Source organism: Littorina saxatilis, linkage group LG5 (genome assembly GCF_037325665.1).
Source record: "Littorina saxatilis isolate snail1 linkage group LG5, US_GU_Lsax_2.0, whole genome shotgun sequence".
Lineage (NCBI taxonomy): Eukaryota > Metazoa > Mollusca > Gastropoda > Littorinimorpha > Littorinidae > Littorina > Littorina saxatilis.
This window is the reverse complement of record NC_090249.1, coordinates 842523-867522: the sequence shown is the minus strand read 5'-3', so window position 1 is coordinate 867522 and position 25000 is coordinate 842523. Positions and strand designations below refer to the sequence as shown.

General features: G+C 39.2%; 2 protein-coding genes across 4 annotated transcripts in view; one reads left to right on the top strand and one right to left on the bottom strand.

Annotated features, from left to right (window-relative positions):
- Positions 1 to 25000, bottom strand: part of LOC138966022 (uncharacterized) — a 229867-nt gene that overhangs the window by 160119 nt on the left and 44748 nt on the right. The window lies entirely within an intron of this gene.
- LOC138966015 (tyrosine-protein kinase Lyn-like) overlaps positions 1 to 25000 on the top strand; it is a 53438-nt gene that overhangs the window by 4077 nt on the left and 24361 nt on the right. For 2 of the 3 annotated variants that reach the window (XR_011455567.1, XM_070338104.1), the window contains exons 2-7: positions 11566 to 11880; positions 14560 to 14656; positions 19844 to 19969; positions 21378 to 21469; positions 22774 to 22932; positions 24131 to 24283. Coding sequence is in view for 2 of the 3 variants with exons in the window: in XM_070338104.1 (XP_070194205.1) it covers positions 11622 to 11880; positions 14560 to 14656; positions 19844 to 19969; positions 21378 to 21469; positions 22774 to 22932; positions 24131 to 24283 (886 nt within the window). In the remaining variant the exon portion in view is untranslated. The remainder of the gene's footprint in view (positions 1 to 11565; positions 11881 to 14559; positions 14657 to 19843; positions 19970 to 21377; positions 21470 to 22773; positions 22933 to 24130; positions 24284 to 25000) is intronic. The other variant, XM_070338105.1, reaches the window with a different exon arrangement.

Here is a 25000-nt window from a genome sequence, read left to right as displayed (position 1 = left end):
GACGCACCGGCCTCAGACGATAGATCTGTAGCAGACGACTGATGAGACAGCCTTGTTCTGTTGAACCATATTTAGCAATCAATGCTCTAAAAGCAATAACAAATGAACAAAACTATAAGCATACTGTTTTAGTGTAAGTTTTATTTTGTCGCTCAAGATTTTGAATCAGGATGCTCTTGGGATTGATCTAAGCGGTTGCCCATGAAGCGTACCTCGTTACGACAACTTTACTAGAGTTGTGCGCCTTGAATCACTGTGTGTCTCTGTCGCTCTCTCTCGTGCTCTCTGTCTCTCTCTCTCAGTCTCACCGCGTCGGACAACTCATAAATGATCTTCACTCAGCTCTATTCACCCAAACAGATTATGTACATTCTTTGTTGTTTTCTTTATTTCTTCAATGATAATGTTTGTAGATCGTTAGCCAAACGTCAGTTCGACTTTTATACCGCAGAATATCTCAATCGTTTTGCTGAAAAAAAGTAGTCCCGAGTTAACGATAAATATGCAGATGACCTCTATAAATTATTCAGTTGTACTCTGAGACCAAAGACAAAGACCAATGACAGGTGAGATCGAGACTCGGTTGTGATGGATAATTCATATGGTTGTGATGGATAATCCAAAATAATCCCCTCCTCAGCTAACAGAGACAAAGAGGCAGGTCATGGGATAAACCGGGTTATTGTTTTTAAGCTTTAACGGGCCTCTTCAAGAATTTGAATTTTTTTTTAACAAAACATATATGTAATTCTTTATCTTTTATAATTTGATATGATGATACTCTGTGGACCCCCCCCCCCTTCCCCTTCAGACCCCCCAATCACGTGATACTTGTCCATTAATTTGGTTGCATTAGTCTGTCTGTCATTGTGACTGTGTGTGTACAGGGAGCTAATGTCTGTTTGACTGTGTCTGTCTGTCTGCCTGCCTGCCTGCCTGCCTGCCTGCTTGCCTGTCAGTGTATCTGTCTGTCTGTCTTTCTGTCTTTCTGTCTGTCCGTCTGTCTTGTCTGTGGATCAGTTTGGTTCTCTGTCTGTCTGCCTGGGCGTGAGTGTGTGGCATTGAAATGCATGTGCGAGTATGACTCAGAAATACGGCTAATGAAACGCTACGATCATTAAGGCCTTGACACGTGTGACGGCACAATGAACATTGACATGTGAACCATTGAAGGCACAGTCCCATTGCTGTCATAGTCAAACTATTGTCGGTTGAACGGAAATCGAACAGTGTACACATAAGTCACACCATGCAGGCATCAAAGGCAATGTAACAATGTGCACACAGTAAAACAGTCAGCGAGAGGATTTTAGTGCGGAACTATAAATCGACAACTTCACTGTTTCCCGTGCAGTGTAGGAATTGTTTAAATCAAATGCACTTTATCATCTCCAGCATGAGAAATGACAGTGCTTGTGCATGTAACAACAAGACAAACAAAACACTAAAACATTGATCATTGTTCTATACATGTAACAACAAGACAAACAAAACACTAAAACATTGATCATTGTTCAATACATGTAACAACAAGACAAACAAAACACTAAAACATTGATCATTGTTCAATACATGTAACAACAAGACAAGCAAAACACTAAAACATTGATCATTGTTCAATACATGTAACAACAAGACAAACAAAACACTAAAACATTGATCATTGTTCAATACATGTAACAACAAGACAAACAAAACACTAAAACATTGATCATTGTTCAATACATGTAACAACAAGACAAACAAAACACTAAAACATTGATCATTGTTCAATACATGTAACAACAAGACAAGCAAAACACTAAAACATTGATCATTGTTCAATACATGTAACAACAAGACAAACAAAACACTAAAACATTGATCATTGTTCAATACATGTAACAACAAGACAAACAAAACACTAAAACATTGATCATTGTTCTATACATGTAACAACAAGACAAACAAAACACTAAAACATTGATCATTGTTCAATACATGTAACAACAAGACAAACAAAACACTAAAACATTGATCATTGTTCAATACATGTAACAAGACAAACAAAACACTAAAACATTGATCATTGTTCAATACATGTAACAACAAGACAAACAAAACACTAAAACATTGATCATTGTTCTATACATGTAACAACAAGACAAACAAAACACTAAAACATTGATCATTGTTCAATACATGTAACAACAAGACAAACAAAACACTAAAACATTGATCATTGTTCACTACATGTAACAACAAGACAAACAAAACACTAAAACATTGATCATTGTTCTATACATGTAACAAGACAAGCAAAACACTAAAACATTGATCATTGTTCAATACATGTAACAACAAGACAAGCAAAACACTAAAACATTGATCATTGTTCAATACATGTAACAACAAGACAAACAAAACACTAAAACATTGATCATTGTTCACTACATGTAACAACAAAACAAACAAAACACTAAAACATTGATCATTGTTCAATACATGTAACAAGACAAACAAAACACTAAAACATTGATCATTGTTCAATACATGTAACAACAAGACAAACAAAACACTAAAACATTGATCATTGTTCTATACATGTAACAACAAGACAAACAAAACACTAAAACATTGATCATTGTTCTATACATGTAACAACAAGACAAACAAAACACTAAAACATTGATCATTGTTCTATACATGTAACAACAAGACAAACAAAACACTAAAACATTGATCATTGTTCTATACATGTAACAACAAGACAAACAAAACACTAAAACATTGATCATTGTTCAATACATGTAACAACAAGACAAACAAAACACTAAAACATTGATCATTGTTCAATACATGTAACAAGACAAACAAAACACTAAAACATTGATCATTGTTCAATACATGTAACAAGACAAACAAAACACTAAAACATTGATCATTGTTCTATACATGTAACAAGACAAACAAAACACTAAAACATTGATCATTGTTCAATACATGTAACAACAAGACAAACAAAACACTAAAACATTGATCATTGTTCTATACATGTAACAACAAGACAAACAAAACACTAAAACATTGATCATTGTTCTATACATGTAACAACAAGACAAACAAAACACTAAAACATTGATCATTGTTCTATACATGTAACAACAAGACAAACAAAACACTAAAACATTGATCATTGTTCAATACATGTAACAACAAGACAAACAAAACACTAAAACATTGATCATTGTTCAATACATGTAACAAGACAAACAAAACACTAAAACATTGATCATTGTTCAATACATGTAACAACAAGACAAGCAAAACACTAAAACATTGATCATTGTTCAATACATGTAACAACAAGACAAACAAAACACTAAAACATTGATCATTGTTCAATACATGTAACAAGACAAACAAAACACTAAAACATTGATCATTGTTCTATACATGTAACAAGACAAACAAAACACTAAAACATTGATCATTGTTCTATACATGTAACAAGACAAACAAAACACTAAAACATTGATCATTGTTCTATACATGTAACAAGACAAACAAAACACTAAAACATTGATCATTGTTCTATACATGTAACAACAAGACAAACAAAACACTAAAACATTGATCATTGTTCAATACATGTAACAAGACAAACAAAACACTAAAACATTGATCATTGTTCTATACATGTAACAAGACAAACAAAACACTAAAACATTGATCATTGTTCTATACATGTAACAACAAGACAAACAAAACACTAAAACATTGATCATTGTTCTATACATGTAACAACAAGACAAACAAAACACTAAAACATTGATCATTGTTCTATACATGTAACAAGACAAACAAAACACTAAAACATTGATCATTGTTCAATACATGTAACAACAAGACAAGCAAAACACTAAAACATTGATCATTGTTCAATACATGTAACAACAAGACAAGCAAAACACTAAAACATTGATCATTGTTCAATACATGTAACAAGACAAACAAAACACTAAAACATTGATCATTGTTCTATACATGTAACAACAAGACAAACAAAACACTAAAACATTGATCATTGTTCTATACATGTAACAACAAGACAAACAAAACACTAAAACATTGATCATTGTTCTATACATGTAACAACAAGACAAACAAAACACTAAAACATTGATCATTGTTCTATACATGTAACAACAAGACAAACAAAACACTAAAACATTGATCATTGTTCTATACATGTAACAACAAGACAAACAAAACACTAAAACATTGATCATTGTTCTATACATGTAACAACAAGACAAACAAAACACTAAAACATTGATCATTGTTCTATACATGTAACAACAAGACAAACAAAACACTAAAACATTGATCATTGTTCTATACATGTAACAACAAGACAAACAAAACACTAAAACATTGATCATTGTTCAATACATGTAACAACAAGACAAACATAACACTAAAACATTGATCATTGTTCATTACATGTAACAACAAGACAAACAAAACACTAAAACATTGATCATTGTTCAATACATGTAACAACAAGACAAACAAAACACTAAAACATTGATCATTGTTCAATACATGTAACAACAAGACAAACAAAACACTAAAACATTGATCATTGTTCAATACATGTAACAACAAGACAAGCAAAACACTAAAACATTGATCATTGTTCAATACATGTAACAACAAGACAAGCAAAACACTAAAACATTGATCATTGTTCAATACATGTAACAACAAGACAAACAAAACACTAAAACATTGATCATTGTTCAATACATGTAACAACAAGACAAACAAAACACTAAAACATTGATCATTGTTCACTACATGTAACAACAAGACAAACAAAACACTAAAACATTGATCATTGTTCAATACATGTTCAGTACTAACTAGTCATCTCACTACTGCGTGCATACAGACACTCTCGCCGTTAACATTGATAGAGTTGTCAAGTAGGACATTGATTCAGCAAGAACTTCCCACTCTTCTACAGGAAGCACACAGGCCGGTGACATTTAATATGTGTTCGATTGAGTGGATCATCTCAAATAACTCGCGTAGAACCAAAATCCGTGAACGGATCTTCAGTGATTTTCAAGATAGTCGGCACGTGAAGTACGCAAGACCATCGAGTCCAGTTCCTTCCCCTTTATCTGAGAAGTGGTCAGATGTTTGACATGGGATAAGGCCAGCCCGCCACTTGGACAGCAAGCACGAATCATCAGCCCGGCTGTTTTCTGTGCACAGTGTCAGTATTTTTTGCGGGGGATGTCAAGTGAAGTCAAGTCAATATTTATTAAAAACAACAACCTAGGGTTACATGAATTAAATTTTGTTGTTGTTGCAATAAACACGACAAAAAAGAGATGTAATAATGAGACACAACACTTCTAATTAACCGAAAATAATTCAAGCTTAATTCATAACTAAACAATAATTGTAATCATACATTTTTTTTACAGGAATGTATATGTTGATGAATTAATTTCGCAGGTTGACAAGAGAGTGTGTAAAGAAGTTAATTGATAGAAACATTCTTACACCCAGGATGTTGATATTCCGGCGGTAGGTGCCCAGGTGGATGGACGGTGTTATCAGTGTCAACAACCTGGACACTTCTGGGATAGTCAACCCACCTGTTTTCTATGAAAGCGGAAAGGGTCAAATGATCGAGCAAAAGGATCGAGTAAAAGGATGCATACTTTTTCGCGTTTGACCCTTTCCGCCCGTATGGAGCTGTTCAAGTTTCTATGGAAGGCGGAAAGCTGTTTTCTATGAAAGCGGAAAGGGTCAAAGGATCGAGTAAAAGGATGCATACTTTTTCGCGTTTGACCCTTTCCGCCCGTATGGAGCTGTTCAAGTTTCTATGGAAGGCGGAAAGGGTCAGATGATCGAGCAAGAGTCGAGTAAAAGGATGCCTACTTTCCGAAAAGTATGCATCCTTTTACTAGATCCTTTTGCTCGATCATATGAGCCTTTTCGCCTTCCATAGTTTTGACGCGAAGGAGTGTGTCTTTAAGTAGAAGTGCCACACCCTGCCCCTGGATGAGTACTGGCTTGCCAGTCAATCAAACTGCGTCTCTTGGCTAAAACTACACCACTGTATCGTCGTGCTCAGTTGTTCATAGAAATGCCACCTCATTGGCAAAGGATCTGATTTGAAGATTACAAGTTCAGGGAATTGTCTTTCGATCGTTGCCTGAAAAAGACGTTTCAAGTCACTTTTGACTGGAGAGACCCCGAAAAGCGATGACAGTTAATATATTGTTTTTCAAATTAAGGAGAATTCCAACTATCATACATAAATCAATGTCCTGTTTTGGAATTGTTTGACGTGTAAGGCTAATTGCTAAACACCTAAAAATAAGGACGACGACGAATGACGACGACGACGACGAAAACAACAACAACAACAACAACAACAACAACATATTTACAAAATGTTTGTATATCGCTGTACGTGAGTTATTTCTTTTTATATTTAGTCAAGTTTTGACTAAATATTTTAACATCGAGGGGGAATCGAAACGAGGGTCGTGGTGTATGTGCGTGTGTGCGTGTGTGTGTGTGTAGAGCGATTCAGACTAAACTACTAGACCGATCTTTATGAAATTTGACATGAGAGTTCCTGGGTATGAAATCCCCGAACATTTTTTTCATTTTTTTGATAAATGTCTTTGATGACGTAATATCCGGCTTTTCGTGAAAGTTGAGGCGGCACTGTCACGCCCTCATTTTTCAACCAAATTGGTTGAAATTTTGGTCAAGTAATCTTCGACGAAGCCCGGACTTCGGTATTGCATTTCAGCTTGGTGGCTTAAAAATTAATTAATGACTTTGGTCATTAAAAATCTGAAAATTGTAAAAAAAAAATAAAAATTTATAAAACGATCCAAATTTACGTTCATCTTATTCTCCATCATTTTCTGATTCCAAAAATATATAAATATGTTATATTTGGATTAAAAACAAGCTCTGAAAATTAAATATATAAAAATTATTATCAAAATTAAATTGTCCAAATCAATTTAAAAACACTTTCATCTTATTCCTTGTCGGTTCCTGATTCCAAAAACATATAGATATGATATGTTTGGATTAAAAACACGCTCAGAAAGTTAAAACAAAGAGAGGTACAGAAAAGCGTGCTATCCTTCTTAGCGCAACTACTACCCCGCTCTTCTTGTCAATTTCACTGCCTTTGCCATGAGCGGTGGACTGACGATGCTACGAGTATACGGTCTTGCTGAAAAATGGCATTGCGTTCAGTTTCATTCTGTGAGTTCGACAGCTACTTGACTAAATATTGTATTTTCGCCTTACGCGACTTGTTTTCTTATAAGTTTTAAACAGTCAGCATTACAGGAACAGGATCATCTGGTTGCTTTAAGAGTACATATGCAACAGTTCGTTTTTCCATTTACACCAAGTACACTTTCAACAAATGGGAAAATACACACAATGTACTCAGCTAAGAGAGCAGTCACCTTCAATCTATCATGCTGTGATCGTGTGCATTGAATTACGTACAGCGCACCCTCAACTTGCATACCGCGTCAGCTACACATTTGTAGTCATCGTGTCTTTTGTGTTAGTTTTGGACGGGAGGGGAACCCCCTACCATGTCGCACAAGTACACAGCTACCAGTGGTTTGTGTGCGGGTGTGTGTGAACACTTTTACATCTTACCGAAATATGGGTGTGACACAGGTTATACAAAATAATGTTGGGATGGATTATGGACTCATCACCAGTACTTTTCTTGTTTTTAAATCAATGTGTTTTTGTTGTTGTTTCTAGACAACTGCGCGATATGCTGTTTCGTGTCCTTTCAGGGTGGTGTTGAGGTATACCATAATGTGGCTAGTTGTGTGTGTGTGTGTGTGTGTGTGTGTGTGTGTGTGTGTGTGTCTTTTTCTGTCGCTCTCTGTCTCCCGGCAGGTTTAACGCGGGCTAATCGAGTAATAATGGATTTTGCCAAGCACATGTCAACATACGCACCAGCGCGTGTATGTGTTCGAGTTTCAGATGCCTTGTAGATATCTTCACATCCGGATGTGTACTTCAACACACCTATTTAGGGAACTAATTATAGGGCTGGGTTTCGTGAGGTATGTGCGGTGCATTTTCTTCTTCTGGTTCTGTTCAATTTCCTTTGAATGTGTTAAATAAGCTGATCAGTTGACAGACATTAGTGCTGAAACTGTGACTCGTCATCGTTGCTGTTTTCTTTCAACTCAGGGAATGGAGGGGGGGGGGGGGGGGGGGCCAATGGAGGAAGAGTTTTCGGCTGAGGAGTGTCGGTCGTCACGCTCTTCGTTCTTGGCGTTATCAAATGCATCTGTTACTATTCACAATTTTCAAACGCTCTGGACGTGGGTTTTCAACTGCTGTTTTTCATCAGGCTGATATATTTCCATACAAATGCGTCCCTCTTCGGAGACGGTTCTCTCGCTTAACTAGATCACTGTTTGCTGTGCCTGCCTGCACCCTCACTGTGCGTGTGTTTGAATGAGTGTGTGATTTAAATGTGTATTGTGTTAGCTTAAACGCCCTATGGACCTAAAGCCGAAATAAAACCTTGAACCTTGTTCTAGGTACACTGTCATCGTCATTGTGGGAGGGCAGACGTAGGCTACAGTATTATTATGGTCATAGGAGCTGTATTTCATGGACACTATTCTTCAATTGGTTATCATACTTGTTTCTGTGCCCTTGAAAGACCGTTGGGTCGATATATTTGTGAATGTATTGTTTTGTTAATAACAATCGTTCCAACAACCTAGCTTTCTTGTTTTTTGATTCTTCCAGATTTATCATACTTGTGACAATGTGGTAGACAAACGACTGCTGTTTCCTAGCTAGAAAAAGACGACTTGATCTGCTTTGCTCCTTTTCTTTTCCCGTTAGTTTATTATCAGATCGCTGGGAAATTCGGGTCGATTCCCCCCAGTGGAAAGTTGTCAGCAACAAGAATCTGACTCCCCATGTGTGTGCGTGTTTATTTGTTGCACTTCTGGTAGAATGGCCGAATCTTTTTGCGTGCCACAGCGGTGACACGGGGTGGGACATGGATACCGTCTCTGAGTCTGCACATAAAGTGGACGCGTGTCTGTCAGTTGGTGGTAGTTTTCAGTTCGGTTCAAGTCAGGATGCAGCTACAGCTCAGCGGCATTTCGTCACGTTGGGGGACTTGATGATTTTGTTCTCATTATAGAAGTAAACCGGGTAGTCTTGATGTTGACTTGGTAGCAGGCTAATTGCCCCCTGGACAATTTCCCCCCGGATAATTGCCCCCCGACAACTGCCCCCCGGACAATTGCCCAACCCCCCCCCCCCCCCCTAGGACAATTGCCCCCCGACAACTGCTCCCCGGACAATTGCCCCCCCCCCCCCCCAGGACAATTGCCCCCAACAACTGCCCCCCGGACAATTGCCCCCCTAAGACAATTGCCCCCCCACCATAGGAGGACAATTGCCCCCCGATTCTTTTCTGAGCACTCTTCATGCAAGTTTGTACAAAGTCAATCACTACACCAAGTGTGTGTCTTTGTGAGTGTGTATCTGTGTGTGTGTGTGTGTGTGTGTGTGTGTGTGCCGGTGTGTGTGTGTGCCGGTGTGTGTGTGTGTGTGTGTGTGTGTGTGTGTGTGTGTGTATGCGTGTGTCTGTGTGTCTGTGTGTTTGTGTCTGAGTCTGATTGAGCATGTGTGTGTTTGTGTGTGCATGCGTGTATCTATGTGTGTGTCTCATTGAATGTGTATGTGTGTGTTTGTGTGTGTGCGTGCGTGTGTTTGTGTGTGTGCGTGCGTGTGTTTGTGTGCGTGTTTAAGTAAGTGAGTCTCTGTAAGTGTGTCTACCTATGTGTCTGGTTGCGTGAGTGTCTGTGTCTGTTTGTAAGTCTTTCAATGTGTCTATGTCTGTGTGTTTATGTGTGTGTATGTGTCTATGTGTGTATCTACGTGTGTGCGTGTGTGTGAGTGTATGAGAGAGTGTGTGTATGTGTCTATGTGTGTATCTACGTGTGTGCGTGTGTGTGAGTGTATGAGAGAGTGTGTGTATGTGTCTATGTGTGTATCTACGTGTGTGCGTGTGTGTGAGTGTATGAGAGAGTGTGTGTATGTGTCTATGTGTGTATCTACGTGTGTGCGTGTGTGTGAGTGTATGAGAGTGTGTGTGTATGCGTCCATGTGTGTATCTACGTGTGTGCGTGTGTGTGAGTGTATGAGAGAGTGTGTGTGTGTGTGTGTATATGTGTGAGTGTGTGTACGTATGTGTGTTTGGGTGTGTGTGTTTGTGTGTGTGTGTGTGTGTGTGTGTGTGTGTGTGTGTGTGTGCCATGTGTGTGCGTTTGCGTTTGCGTTGAAACCAGGAAGCATTATAGAGATATCATAGAGATATTCAATCAATCATAGACTTGAATTACTTCTGTATACTACAATAAAACACTTGATAACTCAGTAAACGCTCAGAAAAGAATGGGGGCAATTGTCCTAGGGGGCAATTGTCCGGGGGGCAATTAGCCTAGGGGGCAATTAGCCTAGCACCGTTGACTTCATTACTGACGCTCCTTCTTCTTGGGATTTAGGAGATGATTAGTATACAGAGAGGACATCAGTACAGCGTGGCTAGTATGCTTGTTGTTGTTGTTGTTGTTGTTGTTGTTGTTGTTGTTGTTGTTGTTGTACGTTCTGATAACTTAACTTTCTTGTTATTTTTAACATCAGAAGAATACCTCTTGGTTGGTTGTCTTCTGCTATATCCTTACATAACTGGGAATGTCCATGTTGTGTTCCTCAGCAAGCGGGGGTCTGCTGTGCAGGTCAAGGTCAAGGTCATATTACTACAACAACCAGACAACAACAAGCACGGACACACAAAAAGAACAAGGACGTAAAAGAAGGGGGAAGTAGAACGTAAAGCAGGGGTGTACTCCGACCCTATCTTGTTTGACCGTATCTCGTTTCTCCGTATTCATTCAGTGGAACGGACTCGAAGTGCCGTTTGACCGTATTTGATCATGTTTAATTTGGTAGAAGAGAACTGTATGAGCTAGCTGGAACAAGGTCCTAGCATGCTACTTTTTTCTATCTTTTCTGTGTTGTTTTGCCAATGACTGCTAGCACACACACACACACACACACAGGCACAGACACACTCAATCTGTTTGGCAACATACACACGCACGATCAGGTAAAAGCAAACGGTCAAACGAGACTTTACAATACGGTCAAACGATATAACGCTTTGGTTACCGTCACGATTAACTGGACGGCGGCTACATCAATAGTACGGTCAAACGAGATACGGTCAACCGGACCCTAACCAAAGCAGGGTAGGAAGTCGACAGATCAGAAAGTAAAATTGAACAGAAAAGATTTTTGACCTGAAATACGTGGTTTCAATAAATAATGTATCAATGCTGTCTATCCTTTTAATTTGAGACACGTCAGTTGGCCGAAAGACATATTTTAATTCTACTTCCTGTTCTAAGGGGGTAGACTCCAGCCTTAACCTTGACTCAATGTTGTGCGTTTTGTTTGTGTCAGGTGAGAGACTGAACTGAACAGCACAGTGCAGTAAAAGCACCACACCTCACACCAAGATGGGCAAACGTATGAGTCGCGTGATGCGCCGACCGCAAGAGAGCGCTGGTCACCTTCCAACGGTCAGCGAGGTGGATGGCCGAAACAGCGTGGACTTTAATCCGAACCCTAAAGCCGGCCGTAAGAAGTCCAACCTCAGCGAGTCTAGTAGCATCAGTACCAATAACATCCCCGTCTCCATCAACGGCAAGAAAAAACCGCTGCCGGCCGTTCCACCCAAACCAAAACCGAAGCCAAAGACTCTTCCGGTTCCTCGAGGTGAGTACAGAGTGAGAATTGTTGTTACCACTTGTGCAACACAGGAACATGAAGGCATCTGTATTTTTTGGCTTTTTATTTTTTTCACTAATGGATAACATTGTTGTTGTTGTTGTTGTTGTTGTTGTTGTTGTTGTTGTTGTTGTTGTTGTTGTTGTCTTGTGACAATGTCTTCCTGCCGCCTGTTTAACATTCAGTCAATTTGTGACTGAACAATTTAAGATAGACAGTGAATGGAGGCGAGAGTGGTGGGGCCCTGGGTTTGTGCGTGTATATAGAGCGATTCCAAGAAAATGTCTGGACCGATCATCATGAAAATGTACATACATATTCTTCCAGATGATAACCCCAGACGTTTTATTCATTTGTTTTGATGACGTCATATTCGACTTTTAGTGAAAGTTGAGGGGCACTGTGACGACCTCCTTGTTCAAACAAATTGATTGAAATTTTGGTTAAATAATCTTTGACTCAGTCCGGACTATGGGATTGTATTTTAACTTGGAAGGTAAAAAATGAATTTATTAGTTTGCTCATTACAGTTGTCATTAAAAGCGAATTTTCATAAACAGATTTAAAAATGATTGCATTGCCTTTCTTATGTTTTCCTGATTAAAACAATATCATCTCTAAACTCTGTAATTTTGCTCAGAATAAAAGACAAGTCGCGTAAGGCGAAAATACAACATTTAGTCGAGTAGCTGTCGAACTCACAGAATGAAACTGAACGCAATGCAACGCAGCAAGACCGTATACTCGTAGCATCGTCAGTCCACCGCTCATGGCAAAGGCAGTGAAATTGACAAGAAGAGCGGGGTAGTAGTTGCGCTGAGAAGGATAGCACGCTTTTCTGTACCTCTCTTCGTTTTAACTTTCTGAGCGTGTTTTCAATCCAAACATATCATATCTATATGTTTTTGGAATCAGGAACCGACAAGGAATAAGATGAAAGTGTTTTTAAATTGATTTCGAAAATTTAATTTTGATCATAATTTTTATATTTTTAATTTTCAGAGCTTGTTTTTAATCCAAATATAACATATTTATATGTTTTTGGAATCAGAAAATGATGGAGAATAAGATAAACGTAAATTTGGATCGTTTTATAAAAAACATTTTTTTTTTTACAATTTTCAGATTTTTAATGACCAAAGTCATTAATTAATTTTTAAGCCACCAAGCTGAAATGCAATACCGAAGTCCGGGCTTTGTCGGAGATTACTTGACCAAAATTTCAACCAATTTGGTTGAAAAATGAGAGCGTGACAGTGCCGCCTCAACTTTCACGAAAAGCCGGATATGACGTCATCAAAGACATTTATCAAACAAGTCGCGTAAGGCGAAAATACAATATTTAGTCAAGTAGCTGTCGAACTCACAGAATGAAACTGAACGCAACGCAACGCAGCAAGACCGTATACTCGTAGCATCGTCACTCCACCGCCCGTGGCAAAGGCAGTGCACGTGGAATTGACAAGAAGAGCGGGGTATTCGTTGCGCTGAGAAGGATAGCACGCTTTTCTGTACCTCTCTTCGTTTTAACTTTCTGAGCGTGTTTTTAATCCAAACATATCATATCTATATATTTTTGGAATCAGGAACCGACAAGGAATAAGATGAAAGTGTTTTTAAATTGATTTCGAAAAAAAAAAATTGATAATAATTTTTATATATTTAATTTTCAGAGCTTGTTTTTAATCCGAATATAACATATTTATATGTTTTTGGAATCAGCAAATGATGGAGAATAAGATAAACGTAAATTTGGATCGTTTTATAAATTTTTATTTTTTTTTACAATTTTCAGATTTTTAATGACCAAAGTCATTAATTAATTTTTAAGCCACCAAGCTGAAATGCAATACCGAACCCCGGGCTTCGTCGAAGAGTACTTGACGAAAATTTCAACCAATTTGGTTGAAAAATGAGGGCGTGACAGTGCCGCCTCAACTTTCACGAAAAGCCGGATATGACGTCATCAAAGACATTTATCAAAAAAATGAAAAAAACGTTCGGGGATTTCATACCCAGGAACTCTCATGTCAAATTTCATAAAGATCGGTCCAGTAGTTTAGTCTGAATCGCTCTACACACACACACAGACAGACAGACGCACATACACCACGACCCTCGTTTCGATTCCCCCTCGATGTTAAAATATTTAGTCAAAACTTGACTAAATATAAAAAATGAAAAAAGCGTGTGAGGATATCATACCCAGCAACTCTCATGTCAAATTTCATAAAGATCGGTCCAGTAGTTTAGTCTGAATCGCTCTACACGCACGCACACACACACACACACACACACACACACACACACACACACACACACACACACACACACACACATACACCATGACCCTCGTCTCGATTCCCCCCTCGATGTTAAAACATTTAGTCATAACTTGACTAAATGTAAAAATCAGTACATGGAAATTAGTGCTACGTTTTGCATGCTTCGCTGAAACGAACGCAATCCGTCTCGGTCTTCGGGTTTTGGCTAGCCAAGCTTTACTACATGTAGTCTCGGTGATGACTGGTTTTTAGTGTTGATGTTTTAATTTCAAGCCGACCGATTGACTAAATGTTTTGATACTGCTTGACGCGGCTAGTTATTTCCTTGCTTTACACATGTGTTTTTGTTCTACATTTTCTTGTTATCATTATTTCCCCCCAGACGGGCTGATAGTCCGAGCTCTGTACGACTTCCCAGCAGTCAACGCGGATGACCTGCCCTTCAAGAAAGGAGACCGATTGAAAGTTGACGAATCCACGTAAGTCACTTTGACCATTTGCCATGTGGGCCTGATCTGCGGTGTTAAACATGATCTATACATGTACTGTCGCACCTCGTTATAACGATCACCCAAGGACCCAACAAAACGCGGTCCTCCGAGTCAAAGAAAGGTTATCGTTATGGAACTAGAGAATACTACATGGCTTGCTGTGTCGTACCAGATTTACACGAGTTTTTTTAAAAATATTGAACTGCGAGCGAAAGCGAGCTGTTCACTATTTGAAAAAGCAACGAGTGTAAATCTGGTACGACACAGCAAGCCATGTAGTATTCTGTTTATCCTACATACTGTACTTAAGTGTATTTTACTGAAAATGTCCTGCAGTCGAGGCAGCTAAATTGAAGACGCTTGTTTTGGAACCTCGATCTCTTCTATAGCCTCGTGCAATCTATTACGTCAAAGTAAAGAAATGTCACTCTGAAAGTGTGGCGTGACGTGTTAGTTCTAAAACTTCATCGAGGGTAATTATCGAGCGCAATTTTTTTTCTTTTCTATTATGACGTTTGTCTCGGTGACTTTGGCATCATAAGCAGTGGAAAAACAGGTCCCTGCCAGACTTGCTTGACATGGCCTCATTTACATGATATACACACGTGTGATTTGAACGATTATTATCTCACGGGTGTCTCTCTCACGTATGTAGGATAAAAGTGAACCCTTTCGCTGCCAATCAAAACTTGCGTATGTGCATTCCTGACTGCCAGGGAATATTGGAGTTCGGGGTGTAATAATTCACAAAAAATTCTATCTCCAAACTGGCAGTAGGTAGGTAAGTAAAACCTATGTTATTTTTAAAGGAAATTGAACCAAGAATCTGTTTTTAGTGTCTAATCATGGAAATGATAATTAGTTTGGCTTATAATGATGTTTAAATATGAACTTTTGAAAAATCAGTCCGGCACATCTTCCGGTGCCTGTGGATCAAACACAGGTGGCTTTTGCTTGCTCCAAGAAAGGATTATAATCACTGTCATCTACCTGTTTACAAAGAATCGTCCGAAAGAAGATCTCCCCCTTCCCCTGTCAGTATCCATAATCATTTGCACCGCCTGTAGCGTCAGTCCGGCTTTGTTTTTCCCTACTAGGGCCCGGTCGACTGTCACCGTTAGCCATTTTGACGAGTCGAGATTTCTCTCCCCTACCCTGTCACCAAGGCCGAATATAGCCTTCAGACGCAAAACCGCGTCACCATTTATGTTTATTCATGAGAATGAGGTATCCTTCCAAGCCATTGGCTGCTATTTGTGTGTCAGCAGTGACGTAGCATTTCTGGAAAATTCCTGAACGGAGAAGACGGGAAAACCCGTCCTAAGGCGCTGCGGCTGCACAAGCGCATGACGGGTATACCCGTCCTAAGGCAGTCAAGGGGTATAGGAAAGAACCGCTGGGTATCTTTGGAGTTGTCGTAATGGGCAGGTGGTCGTTATTCAGGGGTGGTCGCCAGGGCATATTACTTTAAAAGTAATACATTGTCCACCTGTACAACTGAGTCTTGAGGCCAAACTACTAGTAGGCCTAGCAGGGGCGGACGAGGGGGGGGGGGGCACAGGGGGCACGTGCCCCCCCCCCCAAAAAGAAAAAAAAAAGAAGAAGAAAAAAAAAAGATTTTTCTATGCTGATTCTATGACCATTTCTAAGTTCAAATGGCACCAGATGGCACCATTTTGCTTCTTTGGGCAAAAAAAAATTCCGGGGGGGCTTGCCCCCGGACCCCCCTAGCAAATTCGGGCGCTTCGCGCCCATCACATTCACTTTCGATTCAAAGTGCCCCCCTCCCTATTACAAAGCAACTGATCCGCCCCTGCCTAGCTATGGTACACTGTTGGGAAACAGGTCAAAATGAACACACAACATTTTCATGTTGAAAGTCTTTCGGCTGTTAGTTCATAATCATGTCTGTTTTAAGTGGAGCAAGGAGAGACTAGGCTACGGCATGGGTTTTGTCTTCTTTCAGAGCAATTCAACCGAACTTATGTTGAGCTCTGTTATTAATGTGTCTGCAGAGGACATTGATAATGTAACTACTAATATATGTGACATTCTAAAGCGTTCTGCGGAAAAAATTGGAGTAATTAAGAAAAAGAATAAGATAAAACAAGTAAATAGTAAGAAACGAAAACCACACCAGCCTTGGTTCAATGCAGTTTGTAAAGAAAAAAGGAAAATATTTGTACGTGCAAAAAACAAAGTTAAGCGTTTTAGAAATATTTTTTCTGAGCATGAAAAGAAGAATGCCTTTAAGGACTATAAAACAACAATAAAAAAAGAATGTAAGTTGTATCATAAAGAATTTGTGAAGAAACTAAGAAAAATGAAAACTTGCGATCCAAAGGCGTATTGGAATGAGCTAAATAAGAATAAGAATAATAACAAAAGTACTAAGTTTCCTTCTTGCTCAGCATTTTTAGAACACTTTACAAAGTTACAGGAATGTGACGAAGATGATGTGGATGAAGAAAGAGATCTGTTTGGTGATAATAGTGTAAATAATGAAGTTCTGAATGCACCCATTACAAAAGAGGAATTTATAAAATGTGTAAAAAAATTGAAAAACAACAAAGCGTGTGGTCAAGATAAAGTTATTAATGAGTATTTGAAAGCCTTTAACGATGGGATGACTGATATTGTTGTTAAGTTGTTTAATGTTGTGTTACAGTCTGGTAATGTTCCTACTCAGTGGTCCATTGGCGAAATTATCCCGCTGTATAAAAATAAGGGTTCCCAAACAGACCCAACTAATTATAGAGGAATAACAATACTTAGCTGCTTTGGTAAACTATTCACTGCGATTTTAAATACCAGATTATCGACTTTCTTGGAACTTAATGATAAGTTAGGTCAAGAACAGACAGGATTTCGTGCTGGTTTTTCAACATTAGATCATATCTTTACTTTGCATTGTGTTATAAATTTTTTTCTCCAAAAGAAAAAGCGTTTGTATTGTGCATTTGTCGACTATGAGAAAGCGTTCGATAAAGTTCGGCGAGCACTTTTATGGGAGAAATTAGTTAGCTTTGATGTTAATGGAAATTTTTTGAAAACTGTTAAAAATATGTATGATAAAGCAAAATCATGTATTAAAGTTAAAGGTGAATGTTCTGGTTATTTTCCTAGCATTTGTGGGGTCAGACAAGGAGAAAATTTGTCTCCCTTGTTTTTTGCTTTGTTTTTAAATGACCTAAAGCCGTATTTAGGGGAAACTAGTGATGGATTGACTTCTCTCTCTAGAGAAGCTGTTTCTCTTGGTATGGATGATGCTGATGTGAATGTAATGTTTCAACTGTTTGTATTATTGTACGCTGATGACACTGTGATTTGTGCTGAGTCTGAAACGAAATTGCAAGAATGCTTAGATAAAATGCATGCATACTGCTTGAAATGGAAACTGAATATTAATGTTAAAAAAACGAAAGTCATTGTTTTTTCAAGGGGTAAAATAAGAATTATACCTAAATTTACGTATGATGATAAGCCAATTGAGGTAGTCCTTGATGTGATGTACTTAGGGTTACAGATTAATTATAATAATAAATTTTCGGTAGCACAAAAAAATTTGTATGACCGTGCGTCAAGGGCTATGTTTGCTCTTCTTCGCACATGTAGACAACTCTCATTGCCCGTGGATATACAGATTGATCTATTTGACAAAATGATTGTTCCGATTTTACTATATGGCTGTGAAATTTGGGGTTCAGGTTCTTGCGATTTAGCTACGAAGCTTCAGTTGCGTTTTTATAAGATAGTTTTCAAACTAAGAAAATCCACCCCTAATGCAATGGTTTTTGGCGAACTTGGAAAATATCCCTTAGAAGTCAATATGAAATGTAGAATGCTCTGTTATTGGTATAAACTAATTGACCCAGTTAACAAAAATAAATTTTCAAGTGTTGCTTACAGATTTACCTATAGACTATATTCGCAAAAGATGTTTACTTCTGACTATCTGTCATGCATAGAAAAAACGTTAAGTGATATAGGTCTTTCTGGGTTTTGGATACAACAAGAATTTGTTTCTCAATATACATCTACTTGGTTTAAAGAAAAAGTAAAGCGGTGTTTATATGACCAGTATATTCACAATTGGTTCTCAGAAATGGATACAAAAGACATTTTTTGTAATTATAGAATGTTTAAAGATAGTTTTGTGTGTGAAGACTACATTAAATCCTTGTCGTTCCAAAAAGTCGTTACACTCATGAAATTTAGAACTACAAATAACAACCTGCCAGTACAGAAAGAAAGATACCTTAATATACCTAGAGCGAATCGCATTTGCAGAAAATGTACATCAGAAGATATAGGAGATGAGTATCATTATTTGTTTGTTTGTGACTTTTTCAATGAAAAAAGAGCAGAACTTATTCCACCATTCTACTGGAAAAAACCAAATTCACTTAAATACAAAAAACTTGTTTGTATCAAGAAATAAGAAATGCTTGACGAAACTCTTGGAATTTATAAAATTTTTTAGTAGCAATTTTTCATAGTGCTGGGATTTGTTAACCGTATTTTCGTTATGTGTCCCCCATTGCCAGGAATCAATGTGTGTGTGTGTGTGTTTGCATTTTCTGTACTATAATATTTTGTGTTCACTGTTTGTGTACTTTTGTTTTCCAAATAATTTTTTTCATTTTTTCTTTTCTTATCTTCTATTTTTCTTTTTGTTTGATCACTTGGTACTTTGTGCATTTTTGAATTTGCGAATATTGTTTATAATGCCCCTGGGTAATGAACAATAAAAACTTGACTTGACTTGACTTGACTTATTAAGATACACTTCCTCAAATCTATGAATTTAAGTTGCGTGTGACAGTGTCCAAGTCAAGTGAACAACAATTGATAGCTATGAATATTATGAATATTGTCCGCCACTTCTGAAAGTTGTTCAGCTCATTTTTACATTTAGTCAAATGTTACTAAATGCTTTAAAATAGACCAGGAATCGAGACGAGGGGGGGGGGGGTGGTGTATGTATGTATGTATATATGTGTGTCGGTAAGTGAGTGTTTGTGTGTGTGTGTGTGTGTGTGTGTGTGTGCGCGCTCTTGCATGTGTGTGTGTATGTGTGTACGTGCATGCGCCGTGCAAGCGAGCGTACTGGATGTTGTTCTCCCACTTGACCTAGGACCGCTGCAGACATGTGTTTATGTCTCGTTCCATCAGGTTTTGGTCCTCTGTCCACAGAAAAGATCTAGACTGGTGGATGGCGACACACCTAACGACTTTACAGAAGGGTTACGTCCCTCATAATTACGTTTGCACCGACGACAACAGTCCACAGACACAAGAGTATGTACGATTTTCTTTATTTCTTTTATGTTGTACTTGTTTGGTTTATTTCATCTTTCAGTTTCAGCTTTGAGTTAAGCAGTTCGTTTTCTTTCCCCCGCGTGCCTTTCCTATCCATTCTCGGTTTTGGTTTTTGTCTGTGTTACTTTTTGTTTGATTGTCTGTTTGTTTGTTTGTCCTTGCTTCTGAGGAAGAGAAAGAACAATGCATTCCTGGTATCTGTCGCTTTTTACGCATGCATGCAGTAACGCACGGACAGCATAATTGTTAATTGTACCCTTCTTATTTCTCATGCAGACAGACAGACAGACAGACAGACAGACAGACAGACAGACAGACACACAGACAGCATAATTGTTAATTGTACCCTTCTTATTTCTCATGCAGACAGACAGACAGACAGACGTATACACACGTTCGTACGCACACACATACACACACATATTCATACATAAACGCGCGCGCACGCACATTCACACATATACACACATACACACACACACACACAAACATCACACACACGCACACACACACACATACACACACACACACGCACGCACGCACACACACACACACAAACACACACACGCACGCACGCTCGTTCGCAATTACAATCAATCAATCAATGACGCTTATATCGCGCATATTCCGTGGGTACAGTTCTAGGCGCTCTGCAGTGATGCCGTGTGAGATGAAATTTTATACGGCCAGTAGATTGCAGCCATTTCGGCGCATATTTACCTTTCACGGCCTATTATTCCAAGTCACACGGGTATAGGTAGACAATTATTAACTGTGCCTAAGCAATTTTGCCAGGAAAGACCCTTTTGTCAATCGTGGGATCTTTAACGTGCACACCCAATGTAGTGTACACGGGGGGAGGGTTCGGACACCGAAGAGAGTCTGCACACAAAGTTGACTCTGAAATAAATTTCCGCCGAACCTGGGATCGAACTCACGCTGACAGCGGCCAACTGAATACAAATCCAGCGCGCTACCAACTGAGCTATATCCCACACAGACACGCATATATAAACGCACAGATACACACACACAGACACAGACACACAGAAACACTCTCTTACACACACACACACACACACACACACACACACACTCATACACAAACTCATACACATACTCTCTCTCTCTCTCTCTTTCTCTCTCTCTCTCTCTTTCTCTTTCTCTTTCTCTCTCTCTCTCTCTCTCTCTCTCTTTCTCTCTCTCTCTCTCTTTCTCTTTCTCTTTCTCTCTCTCTCTCTCTCCCTCTCTCTCTCTCTCTCTCTCTCTCTCTCTCTTTCTCTCTCTCTCTCAACCTCTCTCCTACCCACACAGAAAAAGACTTGGCGTGTTACACTATATCAGGCGCTGTTATACGTTAATGCCTTCTTTGTCTGTCCGCCCACAGATGGTGGTTTGAGGATGACAGGAAGGAAGCAGATCTCATGTTGCTCCTGCCAGGCAACATGAATGGGACGTTCCTGGTTCGAGGGGCACACGGTCAGTTCATTTACAAACACACAAACAGAAACACATAGAACAGAAGGAAATGCTCAAATTAAAATACATGGATAAATATAGGAATGGATGCATACATGTATGAAATAAATAAATGAATGAATGTAATGAGGAATGAAGGAATGTATGAATACATGAATGAAACATCGAACGAACGAATCAACGAATTAACGAACGAACAAACGAGCGAACAACGAACGAACCAATGAACCAACTAACAAACCAACGAACGAACGAACGAACGAACGAAATAGCGTCAGAATGCTTGACAAGACAAGTCTGTTACTTCTGGATGTTCTCCAACTTTATTCTATCCTAATTCTAAATTCCAACAGAAATTCTCAATCTCAGTGCTAACCCAATTGGCATTTCAGTGAATAAACCTTTAAATGAAATAATTGGGGTATTTTAGGTATAAGGGGCATTGTTATTCCCGTCAAAGTAGCTCTGCTCATGATTTTAGATTTGCCCCGGATGTTACATAGTGTAAGACCATCCGTCCATTTACACGCATATACTTTTTTGTGTGAGTTAAATTCTCAAAATGCCATCAGTGGATGTTAAGTCATTAATTCAACGAGCAAAATTCTAAGGCAGCACAGGAAGCACTGGGTCAGGGTTTTGCTTTTTGGAATTTGACCAAGTGGAGGTAAGATCTTATCCAATGTCAAAGCCTGGGTAGATCTGAGATAAGTATTGAACATGTTTACACGGGAGGAGTGGTGTGCCTTTAAACAGCTCACGGAATGCTTTTGTTTTGCAATTGACATCTTTCGAGGAAGCATCGGACTACACCGAAGCTAAGGGTCCATCTTCCATCTTCTTATATTTATTTCTCTATTGCGTATGTTGTTCGTTCACTTACAAGTAACTGTGGATGTTTAAGTAGTGTACTTTATGAAACGATTAAATCATAAGCCTATCTTTTTTTTTTAATTTGTAGGTTTATATATGTCGAAGATTATTTTTCCATTTTTGTATACTTATTGCAATGATCAATAAAGTGCACGACGCTACTGTGTTCGTAAGTGTTAGTTAGGGCGGCTTGGCAATTGAGGAACATATGAGCTTGAGGGAATCATCCTTTTTGAGGATGGTAGTTGCTTGTTAATTTTAATGCTTGTAATGATATCAGGGGCCAGGAGACTGGTTCCGCAGAATTCTCACTAACTCTTGTTGCACATGTCGTTTGCATTTAGAGCGCTTAAGTCCCTTTGTTTCTCCGACTGACAATACCGTGTTTGCTATTGTGATTGTTATTGTTATTGTTGATATATGTTTTCCAGACAAAAAGAGTCACGTATTATCAGTACGGCACGAAGATCCTCAAACTGGCGACCCTTTGGTCAAGCACTACCGCATCCGACAACTGGACAATGGCGGATACTACATCAGTGCCAAGAAGCAGTTTGAAGACCTCTTCCAACTTATTGAGTATTATTCTAGTGAGTGAAACCCTTTTCTTGTATAATCCCGTGTTTGTCGTAGCTAAACTCTATACAGAGCTCGGTGCTTTAAAAAAAATAGTTAAGAATGTTATTGGTTTTGCGGTGGAAGGTGTTGCTCTGAATGCAGTGATTATGCTGGTATACATAACATTGCTTTCTTCTCCTTCTAACTTCATGGGCTGCAACTCCCTGGTACGCTTGTGTGGTGAACAAGCAGGATTTTACGCGTATGGCCGCCCCCCTCCCCCCACCCCTCCCCGCCATGTGTACGTACGTCAATGCATGCGTTCGTGGAAGCGTGTAAGTGTGCGAGTATGTCCGCGCGCGAAAGTGTGTGTAATATACTGAACTCCAAAAGAAACGCAAGATTAAGAAATTTAATCTCATTCTTTGGCATTTCATTTTGACGAGATATAATCGAACGAATTTCACGAAAATTGGTACAAAGCATCTTGGGGCAATGTTCTTTGATTGTCACTAACACAAAAACGTTACCGACAGAAAGTTCTCACCGCCAGGCTCAGTAACGCGTGTGTCCCCCATTGGCGTTGACAAGGGCCTGACATCTGTCTCTCATGGAGCGCACCAGGCGGTTGACGGTGTTCCTGGAGGTTTCTGTAGCCGGGAGGAACGGTTGGCGCAGGTGCTGACGGTAGATGACCCGGTCCTGGCGAGCAGTAGTCACACGAGGTCGTCCGCTTCTAGCGCCATCCCGGGTGCTGCCGCTGGCTTGGAATCGGGTCCACAGACGACAGATGGTCGAGGTTGCCACGCCCATGACATTTGCAATGGCAGCTGGGCGATTTCCAGCTTGCAATCGCCCGATTGCTCTCTCGCGGTCAATGGCGCTCAGTCTTGGCATGCTTCTACTGTACAAATGGCTGATTTCAGACAGTGGACGGAGACAGGTTTTTGTTCCTTGTGTGAGCTGAGTACTGTTAACGAAAAAAATCAGGTCTGGCGAGCGAAAAACAGTCTCAATCTTCAGCATGCTGCAGAGAGCGCACTCTGGGCGCTGCACACGTGATTTTCACAGGCTACGTGCAGAACACTATGCTAACTCATGCTCGTGCAGAATTTTCACCTGAAACCCACCTTTAGTGCATGAATTTTAACAAAACCTTAAGTAACTCTTAACTTGCGTTTCTTTTGATTTTTGTGTCTTTGTGTACACTCCCTTTATTGTTTTTTTCAGGTGATGTAAGCAACAGTCTGTGTGCACGCCTAAGCAAGCCGTGTCCACGATTGAAACCGTTTCAGATGCGATTTGATGACCTTGAAATGGACAGGTCAGGCATTGAACTACAGGTCAGACTAGGCCAAGGTCATTTTGGGGAGGTCTGGAAAGGTCAGTATTGTTTGAAATAAATACCTTAACAACTTTGGTTTTTTTAAAAGCTTAATGATCTAAAACTTGTCTCGGACTGTATTCTTCTTCACATTTCACTCTCTCCCACCGTCTGAAACTTACGTGTGGACTGACAACATCGTTGAGATCAGAACATCTTTCTCTGAAACAGAAATGTCGAGCTCCATTATGCAACAAGGTGACACCATCCATATAATCGAGTCCGGTAAGCTTCTGAAAGATAATCCGTAACGTCTTTCTGACGTCTGCTGGCACAAACAAGTAAACCAGGTACAAAACCAGTGGGAAAAAATATCAACCAATAAGTGAAGCTAGCATGGCCTTGATAAGTTAGTGCGTATGTGATTGGTCTTTTCGCCTTCGAGGGTTCATGGGAGTTTGACAAGATCCCCGCTCATACAGGCTGCCCTCTGGTTCGTTTCACAGGTGGGTAAGTCCTGGGTTTTGCATATTAGTTTTTAAATTAAGAAGTGAAGCAAGAAGTACAATTGCAAAAGAGACAACCACATAAAAAAGCAATTTTCTGACCTTGACACAACATGGAAAAACAATCAAGATGAAGCTTACATATGTATAAGCACACTTTAGTATAAGCACACTTTAGTATAACCACACTTTAGTATAACCACACTTTAGTATAAGCTTAGCGCGTTGTGTGGTCACACGTGTTTATATCGTATTATTCATGCCACCCTG